Below are 10879 nucleotides of genomic sequence, written 5' to 3'. Positions count from 1 at the left end.
ACATGTTTTTACAATTAATTCAGACATGATTTATCTAAGAGAACCAAACAATTTAACAAAAACTGATTACAAATTATTACATACTTTTAAAATTTTGACCATATGGAGGTTTTTTTAATTAAATACAGCGAAATCTTCTGAGATATGAAAAAAAAAAAGAAAATCAAACAATTTTAAAAAACTTATTACAAATTCAGAAAGGTACAATTCGTATTAATAATAGTTTCCTGTGGTTTCTTCAATGTCGTGGACCAAGACAACAAAGAGAAAAAAAAAGGGGGTGCACTTACTTAGCCCACGTGATAGTCACATGTGAGAGGTCGTGCGTGCGTGCGTGAGAGTGACCACTCGTGTCGTAGTGTCGGGTCGGGTCAAACCAATCAATTGGGCATTTTGAAAAGAGACCCACACCCGTTTGGGTTCGCACGTGGGTGGACCTTGTATAGTTTATTATCCATCTTCACCGACACATGTTCATTTAATAATTTTATTTATTTGTAAAATTATTATGATACGCAAGGGTATATAGTTCATTTTATTAGCGTTTTCTAAATATGTGTTTTGACTAATGAGACGTCGAACAAGAAAGTTTTCGAGCCAATTGGGTGTGCAAACGTGATATGGTATCAGAGTAGATCCACGAGCCGTCACATATGTTTTCTATTCGTCGTCGTCTTTATCCAGAAACTTGGCCTTGATTCATTGCAGTCTAGCCTCGCATGTTGTCCTGCTTGAGTACGGTCGACGTGTCGGATACCGACGTGATTTTGGTTTGTGTTCGTCCTCTCTAAGTGTTGTTGGTCGTTCATCATATCGACCGATCCGCTGAATAGACTCCGTCGCAGACACGGTATTGGCTCGAGACGAAAGATTTCGCCACATGATCTTATAGCTAATGATAATCTTGTTCTCTAATATCCATATCTTTCTATGGATAAATTTGTAATCCTCTATGATTTGACAGACTCTTGTAAAACCAAATTCTTTCGTTAAACAGTAATACGCAACCTTTAACCAAAAAACAATCCTGTTAATCCAATTTCTCATATGTTGTTGAAGGAGCATAATTGGTCTCGTGACATCCGTACAATATTACGGTCGAGAATGAAATTCGAGTTTGTCGATAGTTCGATCGAATGACTGTTGTCAGATTCAGATGATTTGAAAATATTGGTGGACTTGTAATTCTCTCGGCGAGAGTTTCAGATTGACAACGGGTCACACCAGACCAGAATTGGTTTTGGGCCAAACCAACTTGAATCGGACTGACCTACGGATTAGTCTGACCCATGTCGATTTATTCTACCTAGAAAACGTTCTGTGCTAATCCATGCGAGGCTTGATCCAGACCGATCTAACTTTAACCTGACCGAATCAAGTCTCGAAAAAAAAAATTTATGTTCTGATTTTTAGGGTTTCAGACTTATTTAGTGTTTGGAAAACGTCGTCCAAAAATGCACAAAACTTAGAGACAAGCACTAAAGAGCAAGAGAAGTCGTTTTCTGTGGATTCTAGTTCATGTGATTGGATTTCGACTTTTTTAAACCCTAAATCACTTTACGGATCCTAGCAGATTAGTTCTGAAGCATTTGGACCTTGTGTGGATTGGATTACTTCGGATCTGGTGCGGATCAATTTTTAGGCTTCTCTGGATCGCGACGTGACTTGGACCTTCCATCTCGCACATCAGTCCTTTGGACATTTTCGCAGATCCAACTCGACCCATTTTTAATTCTGATTTGACCCAATACTGATCCGGTCTGGTTCAGTGTTCTATTCTTTGGCTTTTTGGTGTAGATTGTGATCCGACCTCTTTCCAATCTGATCCGGTCCTGATTCAACCTCTGAAAAATGTCAGACTTTGTCTCTCAAACTCATGAATAGCTCTAGAGTTCAAACATCACCAAAGTCTGGTAACCTACGAAAATGAAATACAACTAAATATCGTGCTCAAGTGCGTCTAAAATATTTATAAATACATGTGATTACGATATAAACCGAATAAAAAACTTCTAGAGAGAGGGCGGGGAGAAGATTGTTTCTTCTGCCTATTTAATAACCGAATAACCGAACCGAACCGAACCGACTAACAGCGGTTCGGTTCGGTTCGGTTATTTGCTTAATAACCGAATAACCGCGGTTAACCGAACGGTTATTGAGTTTTTTTAATATCTTAATTTTTACCCTCATTATTATTAGTATTATTTTTTATACTTCACTTTTATCCTTATATATTTCACCCAATAAACCATAAAATGTAATGTTTTTTTAATTTTTATTCTAATTATTGAAGTTTTTAGATTTTTTTTATAATTTTATTATATGATTTGAATAGATATTTTGAAGTTTATGTAGGATTAATAATATTTTTTTCAAAATATATCATAACCGAACCGAACCGATCTAAAAGCGAACCGAATAAATCGAAAAATATAACCGTTTGGTTATAATTTTATTATGCAAAAACCGAACCGAACCGAACCAAAACTGAACTGAACCGAACCGATTAAATCTATATAACCGTTTGGGTATTATTTTTTTATAACCGAAATAACCGAACCCAAAATAACCGGACCGAAACTCGAAATGGTCACATCCCTGATCCATAGGACAGACGACGGGGAAACGACAGGGCTTAGTAGGCTGTAGAAAGAACGCGTCACTCTCAACATTTCAAGTCTTACAACCCTATAGTGAAAAAAATCATCATTTTTTCTAGGGGTGGGCAATTCGGTTCGGGAATTTAGTCTCGAACCGTCCCGAACCGATTAATTCGGGAACAGTTCGGTTCGGTATTATATAAAAATACCGAACGGTACAAGATTTAAGATACCGAACTGTTCGGGAACGGTTCGGTTCGGTTCGGGAAATACCGAACGGTATTTCGGTATTTTTATTTTTAATTAAAAAATATTTAATATTAATAATTAATTATGATAATTACTAAATATTAATAAATTGTTTACGTCATGTATTTAGATTTATGTTTATTTTGTTTAGCATTATCAAAGTTCAATAAATTATTTATTTGTATTAATTTTGATTATATTTAATAGTAAGTTGTCTATATTTTACTTTATAAATATTTTATTTTTATCTCTTTTTATTTATTTTTTTATATCACAGATACTTTATTTTATTGGTAAAAAAAAATTGATTTCTACATATATAATATGATTTTTAAAACGTAATTTAAAGTTTTGATCATATTTATAGAAAATTTCAAAATTATTATGTTAAATTTCTTTACGGTTACATCAAATTCAAAACTTTTATTTTGTTGTCTAAATTATTATATTGAATTTTTTTATTTTTATACTATATGAATTATATGAACCGTCCCGAACCGTTCCGAACCGTCTTTATTTCGGTTCTTATTTGGTACTTATTTATTAGTACCGTTCCGTCCCGAACCGTCATAATACCGAACCAAACCGAATAATATACGGTACTAATTTGGTATAAATTTTATAATACCGAATAAACCGTTCCCGAACCGAACCGTTAAAATTCCGAACCGAATCCCGAAACGCCCACCCCTAATTTTTTCCATTACAAAATTCTTTGTCGCTTTTATTAAAGATCTTATAATTAAAGGTCGGCACGGATCGGATATTCGGGATTTTTGATACATCTGTATCCGTATTCAATCTACACAAATATTCGATTTTGTTATCCGTATCTGATCCGTAATTTTCGAATATCTGTAATTTTGGATATCTGTAAAAAATCACTTATATTTATGGATATATGTATCTAATCTAAAATGTTATAAAATTTTGATTTAAAATTAAATAACAAAATCAAATACAAATATAAATACAATCATAATTTATCACATATAAATATATTCAAAATTCAAAATATTAAAACGTAATAAATCTTAATATTCAAATGATTAAACATTCTAAACTTCAATATATATAAAATATTTCTTGAATTTCCTTAAAAACGTATAAATATTAAGTATTTTAAATATTTATATAAAATTATTCTTATATTTAATAATATTATTAAAAATTACAGATCGGATCGGATATATTAGATAATTGGATTTTGATATATGTATCCTATTATATCAAAATAAATATCTATATTATATTCGTCGTATATCCGAATTTTTGTTTTGGATATGAATCGAGTAACAGATTAGTTTAGTTTTTCTAGAAATTTTGCTCACACTACTTGTAACATAAATAAAAATATATTACATATATATACCCTGTTAAAATAAAATTATAAAGAAAATAATTCAATCGATTCAACAGGTTTTGTACAAATTCAAGATTTTGTTTATATCTTCAAACAGAAAAATGTGTAGAGTTAATTGGAAATAAAGTAGCACCACAAGGTCCGCTACAAGCTTACTGGGCCGCCACGCCTCCTTCCTCCTCCTCCTCTGTCAGTCAATTCTCTCTCTCTCTCTCTCTCTCTCTCTCTCTCTCTCTCTCTCTGGTATTCTTTCTCTTTCTCGAGTTACTTGTTTCAGTGCCCAATGATCTCTCCGCCTTAGTTTTCTCTTCGTGTTTCTTGTTTTGTTGTCTGATGTGGTTTGTGTCTTTCATGGTGGCTTCGAAATTTTCATCCTTTACACCCTCTTCCTATTATAGTATTAGGGCTTTTTTTTGTGGGTACCTTCAGAATCCTTAGAATCTCTTCTCATTTCCAATTAGCTTCACTGTTCTTGTGCTTCTCTACTCGCTCCTTTTTTGGTGGGCTTTCCCCCCATCTTGTTCTTTTGTTTGAAAGTTACAACATTTGTAGAAATCGGGTTATGGGTTTCATGGATTTTCAGTCATCCTTACGATCTTTGGTCTTTAAAATTTGATCATCTTTGGTATCTTATCTTTCATCCGAACCTAAAAATATGTACTTTGGCAAGTTCACGTTCATGGGCATGTTTGTGTATCTTGCGATGACAAGTTTTCAATGTAATTCCCTTTTTTATAAAGGGATTGAGTTTACTTTCATTTGGATCTTCTATTTGTCCACGAAACTGTTTTTGTGCCTTGTTTTTATCGCTGAGTTGCCAGAAATTTTGGAAAAAGGGAAGAGAATCTATTCACGTCTCTGAATCTGACTCTTCTGTTAAATGGCACAAGGTTTTGGTTGTCTGAATGTCTGAGCCACGGGAAAAAGTGTTGAACATTTAGTATTCAGACCGAACCTTCGTGGGATTCCTCCAGAGTTTCCCTTTTGTGAGCATATGATTGTTTATGCCGCGGTGATGGTTGAATGGGCCAATTGTAATAGATATGTCTATGTTTTGATCAAATGTTGACGTCTCTGAATGGAGATCATGCTTGTGAAAGTTGCTATGTGTATGCTTGTGATCCTTCTTTCTCGCTTGTGGTTTCCTAACTGGGTGAGCTGAATTTTGTGGTTCAGGAAACGGATAAATGGCATCAAAAGTTGCAGCTACTAGTAAGCCCGATGATTCTGAATACGAAATTGTGGAAGGTGAGTCTGAGAATGTTTTGTCCATGACAACTCCTTGGGTTAATTCCTCGACATTGAAGCTTAGGCATCGAATTGGAAGAGGTCCGTTCGGTGACGTTTGGCTAGCTACTCATCATCAGTCCACAGAGGATTACGATGAACATCATGAAGTGGCCATCAAAATGCTCCATCCTATCAAGGAGGATCAAAGAAGGGTCGTGTTAGATAAATTTGATGATTTATTTTCCAAGTGTCATGGGATGGATAATGTTTGTCAGCTGCGAGGAATCTGTAGCATCAGTGGAAGAGTAAGAATTATCTGTTATTTTTTAATTTCTTCTTGCAATCTATTGATATATCATGATGAATGCCCCGAAGTTGTTTGTGGTGTATTTTGTATCGTAGATATGCATTGTTATGAAGTTCTATGAGGGTTCTGTGGGAGACAAAATGGCTCGGCTTAAAGGAGGAAAGCTCGCACTGCCTGATGTGTTGAGGTAATTTTGCATTACACAAGCATTTGAAAAAGGTATATTGTTAAACTTATGTATACATTTCCAATTCTGAATCTTCTTCCTATGTTTAACACTATTTGCAGATATGGGATTGATCTGGCCAATGGAATCATGGAGATGCACTCGAAAGGGTTTCTTGTTCTTAATCTTAAACCCTCTAACTTTCTTCTTGCTGACAATGATAAAGCAGTCCTTGGTGATGTTGGAGTGCCTTATCTCCTTCTGGGTATTCAGCTGCCAAGCTCAGATATGGCAGTTAGGCTTGGAACTCCAAACTATATGGCTCCAGAACAGTGGCAACCTGAGGTAAGAGGTCCCATGTCTTTTGAGACGGCTTCATGGGGATTTGGGTGCAGCATTGTTGAGATGTTGACCGGTGTTCAACCGTGGTGTGGGAGATCAGTTGACGAAATCTATGATTTTGTGGTAAGAAAGCAAGAAAAGCCGAGTATCCCCAGTGGCATACCACCTCTTGTTGAGAACCTACTCGGGGGTTGCTTTATGTCTGATCTTCGTAGCCGCCCTTCAATGGCAGACATCTTACACGTCTTGAAGAGGTAATAACATCCGCTTCTATTTTATATCCAGTTTGAATGAATGAGTTGCAAAAAAAAGAAAAAAAAAACTTTTCTGGAACCATATATTCTTGGCATGATTTGTTACCCGAAACATCCACGATGTTAACTGTAATCCAACTGGCAGTTTGCAGAACACAGACGATGAAGAAGTCTGGACAGGCATTGAGACTAGAGAAATCAGGAAGAGCTCGGTTAATCTCGGATATACAGAATGGTTTCTTTCCAAGGATCATCTGCAAGTGGACGATACAGTTCGTTCAAGAAAGCCTGCCAACTCTTGCAAGCATGAAAACATGGATGTTCCAGAAGGAACAGTGGTTGGTTTAGAACGTGATACCGATCCAGAGGGGTTTGCTCTGGTCAAGGTTCATGGTCGTCATGACCCATTAAGGGTCCATGTTTCTGTTCTTGAACGCGTAACTAATGGCTTAGCTGCTGGAGATTGGGTAAGGTTGAAGGATGAAGACAAGAAGCACTCCCCTGTTGGAATTCTCCACTCAATTGATCGTGATGGGAATGTAACTGTTGGGTTTATAGGGTTACCGACCCTATGGAAAGGGATTTCCTCACAGCTTCAGATGGCTGAAGCATACAGTGTGGGGCAATTTGTGAAGCTGAAGGCTAATGTTCTTAGCCCGAGATTCAAATGGCCGTGTAAAAGAAGTGGTGGTTGTGCAACCGGGAGGATATCCCGGGTTTTACCAAACGGGTGTCTCGTAGTGAAGTTCCCAGGGATGTTACCATTTGGAGAGGAGCATGGAAGTTTTCTGGCCGACCCGGCTGAAGTAGAGGTTGTAACTTTTAGTACATGTCCAGGAGTTGTGAAGAAGTATCAACACCTTGAGGATTTCCACTGGGCTGTGAGACCTCTGTTGATTGCTATGGGAATATTGGCCGCCATGAAGTTAGGGTTCTTTGTTGGGAAGAAAATGGGAAGGACAAAGAACAGGAAACAACACAATGATTCCATTGGACAAGGTGATTGCCGGAATCTGGAGGACTCAGGCAAATCAAGATGGCTTGTGTTCAGTGTTTAGGTTGTGATCGTCATCCCAAACTGTGGTTTAATGGTTTGTGTACAATACATATATTGGTCATGGATCATCGCATTTGTATCCCCATGCTGTACATATACATAGTTTCTCTTCTGTTTCTCTTATGACTTTAGCTTAGCCTTTCCAGAACAAAGGAAACAATCTCTGTCACTGCCCCTTGCCCACCAAAGAACCTATTCCGTAGCAATAGATAACCATACAATTACAGGATATCATCACCAAAAAAAAATCTGGATAATCTATAGCCGGAAAAGAGTCTGAGAAATCTAGGATAATGTTGCAAGTTTCACAAATTTATCTCTTTCAGCCCGCACCAACACATATTCCAGCCTCCTTCAGGAGTTTCTCTGTCAATGCTGAGAGCCTGGCTACTTCTGTTTTAACCTCAGCAATAAACTCATTACTTGTGTCTGAATTCATTTCGGGATCAAACCCATTTTGTCGGATAACAGTGTAAGTAGCTTCAGCCTCAATGTTCATGTCAGATTTGTTCAGAAGTTCCCTGCTCATCTCTGCAAGCTTCTGAAGTGCACTAGTCGCAGCTTCAACTTCAAGTTGAGCTGCTTTGATCTGAAGTTTCTCGATGGCTAATTCGCCCATTGTTGTCTCCCTGATTCTCTCCTGTGCCAAGGCATAAAGCTGTTTTAGATCTTCACTGTCATTGATCGGATCTTCTTTCAGCCTCTCGAGTTCCTGTTCTGTAGCTTCTAATCTCTCCATGACTGCCTTGATCTCTCCGTCTTTGAGTGTAAGTGCCCTCTGAGCAGCTAGAACTTCCATCTCCTTGATTCTTAAGTTTTCAATGGTGAAACTTAGCTCCATCTCGAGCCGCTTGTTCTCCAATCTGTAAGCATCATGAGGTTTCTCAAGAACATGCTGCATCATTTCAAAGTCGATTTGGTCATCAACCATGGTTGAATTATAATCTCGTTCCTTGGTGGGCATAACCAGTTTGCTTGCCAGCTCCGCTATTCTTTCTACCACTGTTTCGGCATCACTGACTTTGAGCTTCATACCGCTCAATTCGTCTTCTACTTTGTGAAGGTGGTCATCTTTCTCCTTCAGCATTCCTGTTGCTTGCATAAGCTGCTCTTCTCTGCTGGTCATAAGCATCTTTAGGTCTGTAACCTCTCGGTTCACTTCTTCCAATTTCTTTCTAGCTTCTGCTAGTTCTAAATCCTTTTCTTCCAATAACAGCTGAAGAGAAGCCTGTTCAGATTTTAGATGCTGAATCTCTAGCTTAGCCTCCACCAAACTGGTCTCCTTCTCCTGAAGCAGGTTCTGTGCCACCTGAAATGCATTAGTTTTTTCAGCCAGCTCGGTTTGAAGAATGGAGATATCTTGCATAGCTCGTCCCAACAAAGATTTTTCTTTCTTTAACTCATCTCCTAGCTCTTCCAGAAGTTGTTTCTTGATTGACAAATCCAGCTCACGTGCTTTGTTCCGAGCCTCAGTGACCTTGAGTTTTGCTCTCTGACTCTCTAATTCCACTTGAGCATCTTTCAGGCTTCTCATGTATGACATCACACTATTCCTATGTTCTTCAAGTTCTTGTATTTGCTTTTCTAACAACAGCTCCTTTTCCTCCATTTGCTCCCTGGAGAATACCAAAGCTTTCTGGGAAGAAACAAGTTCGGACCTCACATCAGTAAGAAGTTTTTTCACTCTTCTGAAGTCATCCATGGTCTTGTTAGCTTCTCCCATGCGTTTCACTGTTTCCTCTTCAAGTTTCTTCACTTCTTCCCGGGCTATCAACCATTCCTTTGTTTGTTTTTCCAAATTGGCTACTGTTTCTCTGAGCTTTTCCTCATCCCGTTTCTTCATAGTCTTTAAATCTTCCAGCTCTTCCTCTTTCCCCTTGATGGCCCTCTGAAGTGCATGTATTTCAACTTCCTGTCTCTTCACAACTTCGTTGGCTTTGCTTAGAAGCTGAGACTTGATTTGAATTTCAGAAATAGCCACAGATAACTCTTTGCTTTTATTTGCAATCTCATTCCGCATTTTATCCAGTTCTTGGTCTTTCAAAATCAACGAAGCCTGCAAGGCAACAGTTTCCCTGTCTCTCTCCTTGAGCTTATGCTTCAATTCTTCTATCTCTCTAGCCTGAGAAGCTAACTCAATATTCACCCACTTTAGATCCTCTTGTAGACATTCATGTTTCAAAGAAGCTTCAGCAATTTTTCTTTCTCTTTGTTCCAGCTCAACCTTTGCCCGGTTCAGTTGGTTTTGCTCAGAGAGAACCTTCCCCTCGGCATCCTCTAAGTCCTCTTCCCTTTTAATCAAGGCCATTAGTGCAGCCTGAAGATCAGACTCAAGCATTTCAAGATTAAGAAAGGGCAGATTCCCATCAGAATAAACCGAACTTTGGTCCATTTGCTTCTCCAGTTTCTGTGTCTGAGCAAACAATCTATCCAGAAGAACCCTCGCAGGCTCTGCCGCTTCATTATCATCAATGTTCTGTCGGGTATCATTGAAGACAGATTTAACTATCAAACAAGAATATCCCTTCCCCCTTGTTGTTGGAAATGCAACTGCCTTCTGGTTTCGGTTGTGTCTTATCAAAACATACTGCAAAACAATATGCCACAGACATAAAGAAACAGTTCCAGCACTTTAGCAGCTCGATCACTTAAGTTCTTAATGCAGTAAAGCTCTTGCCAATGTAACCAAATATAGTAATAGCAAAACTCTGAAACCGCCATTAAAGAGAACATAATCCAATAAAGGCCCTCATCGAGAATGAAAAACAAATAAATTCAGATTTAGGCACATCCGAAGAACAGATCAAATCAATTTCTCTGCAAATGTTAACCAAAGTTCTAACTTTCATATAGGCACCCAAATATCTAGCTTCCATTGTTGAAGCAAAGCATTAAATCACAAGCAAAAGCTAGATAGTGCAGAATAAGAACAAATCTCGAAGCTTCAGCAACCCATAAGCAAATTAGGAATCAGAATGTAATCGAAGCAAAAATTACAGAAGTGGATACATATATATACCTTGCAGCGGGAGAGAGAAACATGGGAAGTAAGATTGAGGCTAATAGATTGAGAGAACACCATGAGAGCTCGACAGAGATAGCACAAAACCCTAATTCCCTACCGAACGCAGAACCTAAATCATCGCCAATCTTCGTCCGCGGAGGGTTCCGACAGTCCTGCAACATGAAAAACAGTGGACCCACGATCGCGAGAGCATAAGAGGAACGAAAATGGAAGGGAAATATAGAGACTCTGGAGAGAGTGCGGGGAGAGAGAACTGGGGGATGGAGCAAGGCATTGGAGGGAAAGA

At 38.1% G+C, this 10879-nt stretch overlaps 2 protein-coding genes across 10 annotated transcripts; one reads left to right on the top strand and one right to left on the bottom strand.

The window, feature by feature from the left end:
* Nucleotides 1-4271: 4271 nt before the first annotated feature.
* LOC104818615 (E3 ubiquitin-protein ligase KEG) lies at nt 4272-7684 on the top strand. Of its 9 annotated transcripts, none has more exons than XM_010548255.2 (5): nt 4272-4401; nt 5389-5747; nt 5845-5936; nt 6038-6511; nt 6657-7569. In XM_010548255.2, exons 2-5 carry the CDS (start codon nt 5400-5402, stop codon nt 7567-7569), a joined length of 1827 nt encoding a protein of 608 aa, XP_010546557.1. In that variant the 5' UTR covers nt 4272-4401; nt 5389-5399. The 9 variants fall into 9 exon arrangements, with proteins under 9 accessions (XP_010546557.1, XP_010546561.1, XP_010546560.1 ...); XM_010548259.2 differs by lacking the exon at nt 4272-4401 and adding an exon at nt 4437-4455; XM_010548258.2 differs by lacking the exon at nt 4272-4401 and adding an exon at nt 4481-4627.
* On the bottom strand, nt 7623-10873 carry LOC104818618 (intracellular protein transport protein USO1). Its single transcript, XM_010548261.2, has 2 exons — nt 10588-10873; nt 7623-10155 (listed from the first exon to the last, which is right to left on the bottom strand). Exons 1-2 carry the CDS (start codon nt 10648-10650, stop codon nt 7891-7893), a joined length of 2328 nt encoding a protein of 775 aa, XP_010546563.1. The 5' UTR covers nt 10651-10873; the 3' UTR covers nt 7623-7890.
* Nucleotides 10874-10879: the final 6 nt, after the last annotated feature.

Source organism: Tarenaya hassleriana, unplaced genomic scaffold, assembly GCF_000463585.1.
Source record: "Tarenaya hassleriana unplaced genomic scaffold, ASM46358v1 Cleome3, whole genome shotgun sequence".
NCBI classification, from domain to species: Eukaryota; Viridiplantae; Streptophyta; class Magnoliopsida; order Brassicales; family Cleomaceae; genus Tarenaya; species Tarenaya hassleriana.
This window is presented reverse-complemented; position numbering and strand designations above follow the sequence as displayed.

Coding starts and splice junctions, on each gene's coding strand:
- LOC104818615 (XM_010548253.2), top strand. CDS start 5,400: ATGGCATCAAAAGTTGCAGCTACTAGTAAGCCCGATGATTCTGAATAC. Junction 5,748..5,844: donor TCTGTAGCATCAGTGGAAGA/GTAAGAATTATC, acceptor TTTGTATCGTAG/ATATGCATTGTTATGAAGTT. Junction 6,512..6,656: donor ATCTTACACGTCTTGAAGAG/GTAATAACATCC, acceptor TCCAACTGGCAG/TTTGCAGAACACAGACGATG.
- LOC104818618 (XM_010548261.2), bottom strand. CDS start 10,650: ATGGTGTTCTCTCAATCTATTAGCCTCAATCTTACTTCCCATGTTTCT. Junction 10,156..10,587: donor TTTCTCTCTCCCGCTGCAAG/GTATATATATGT, acceptor ATTGTTTTGCAG/TATGTTTTGATAAGACACAA.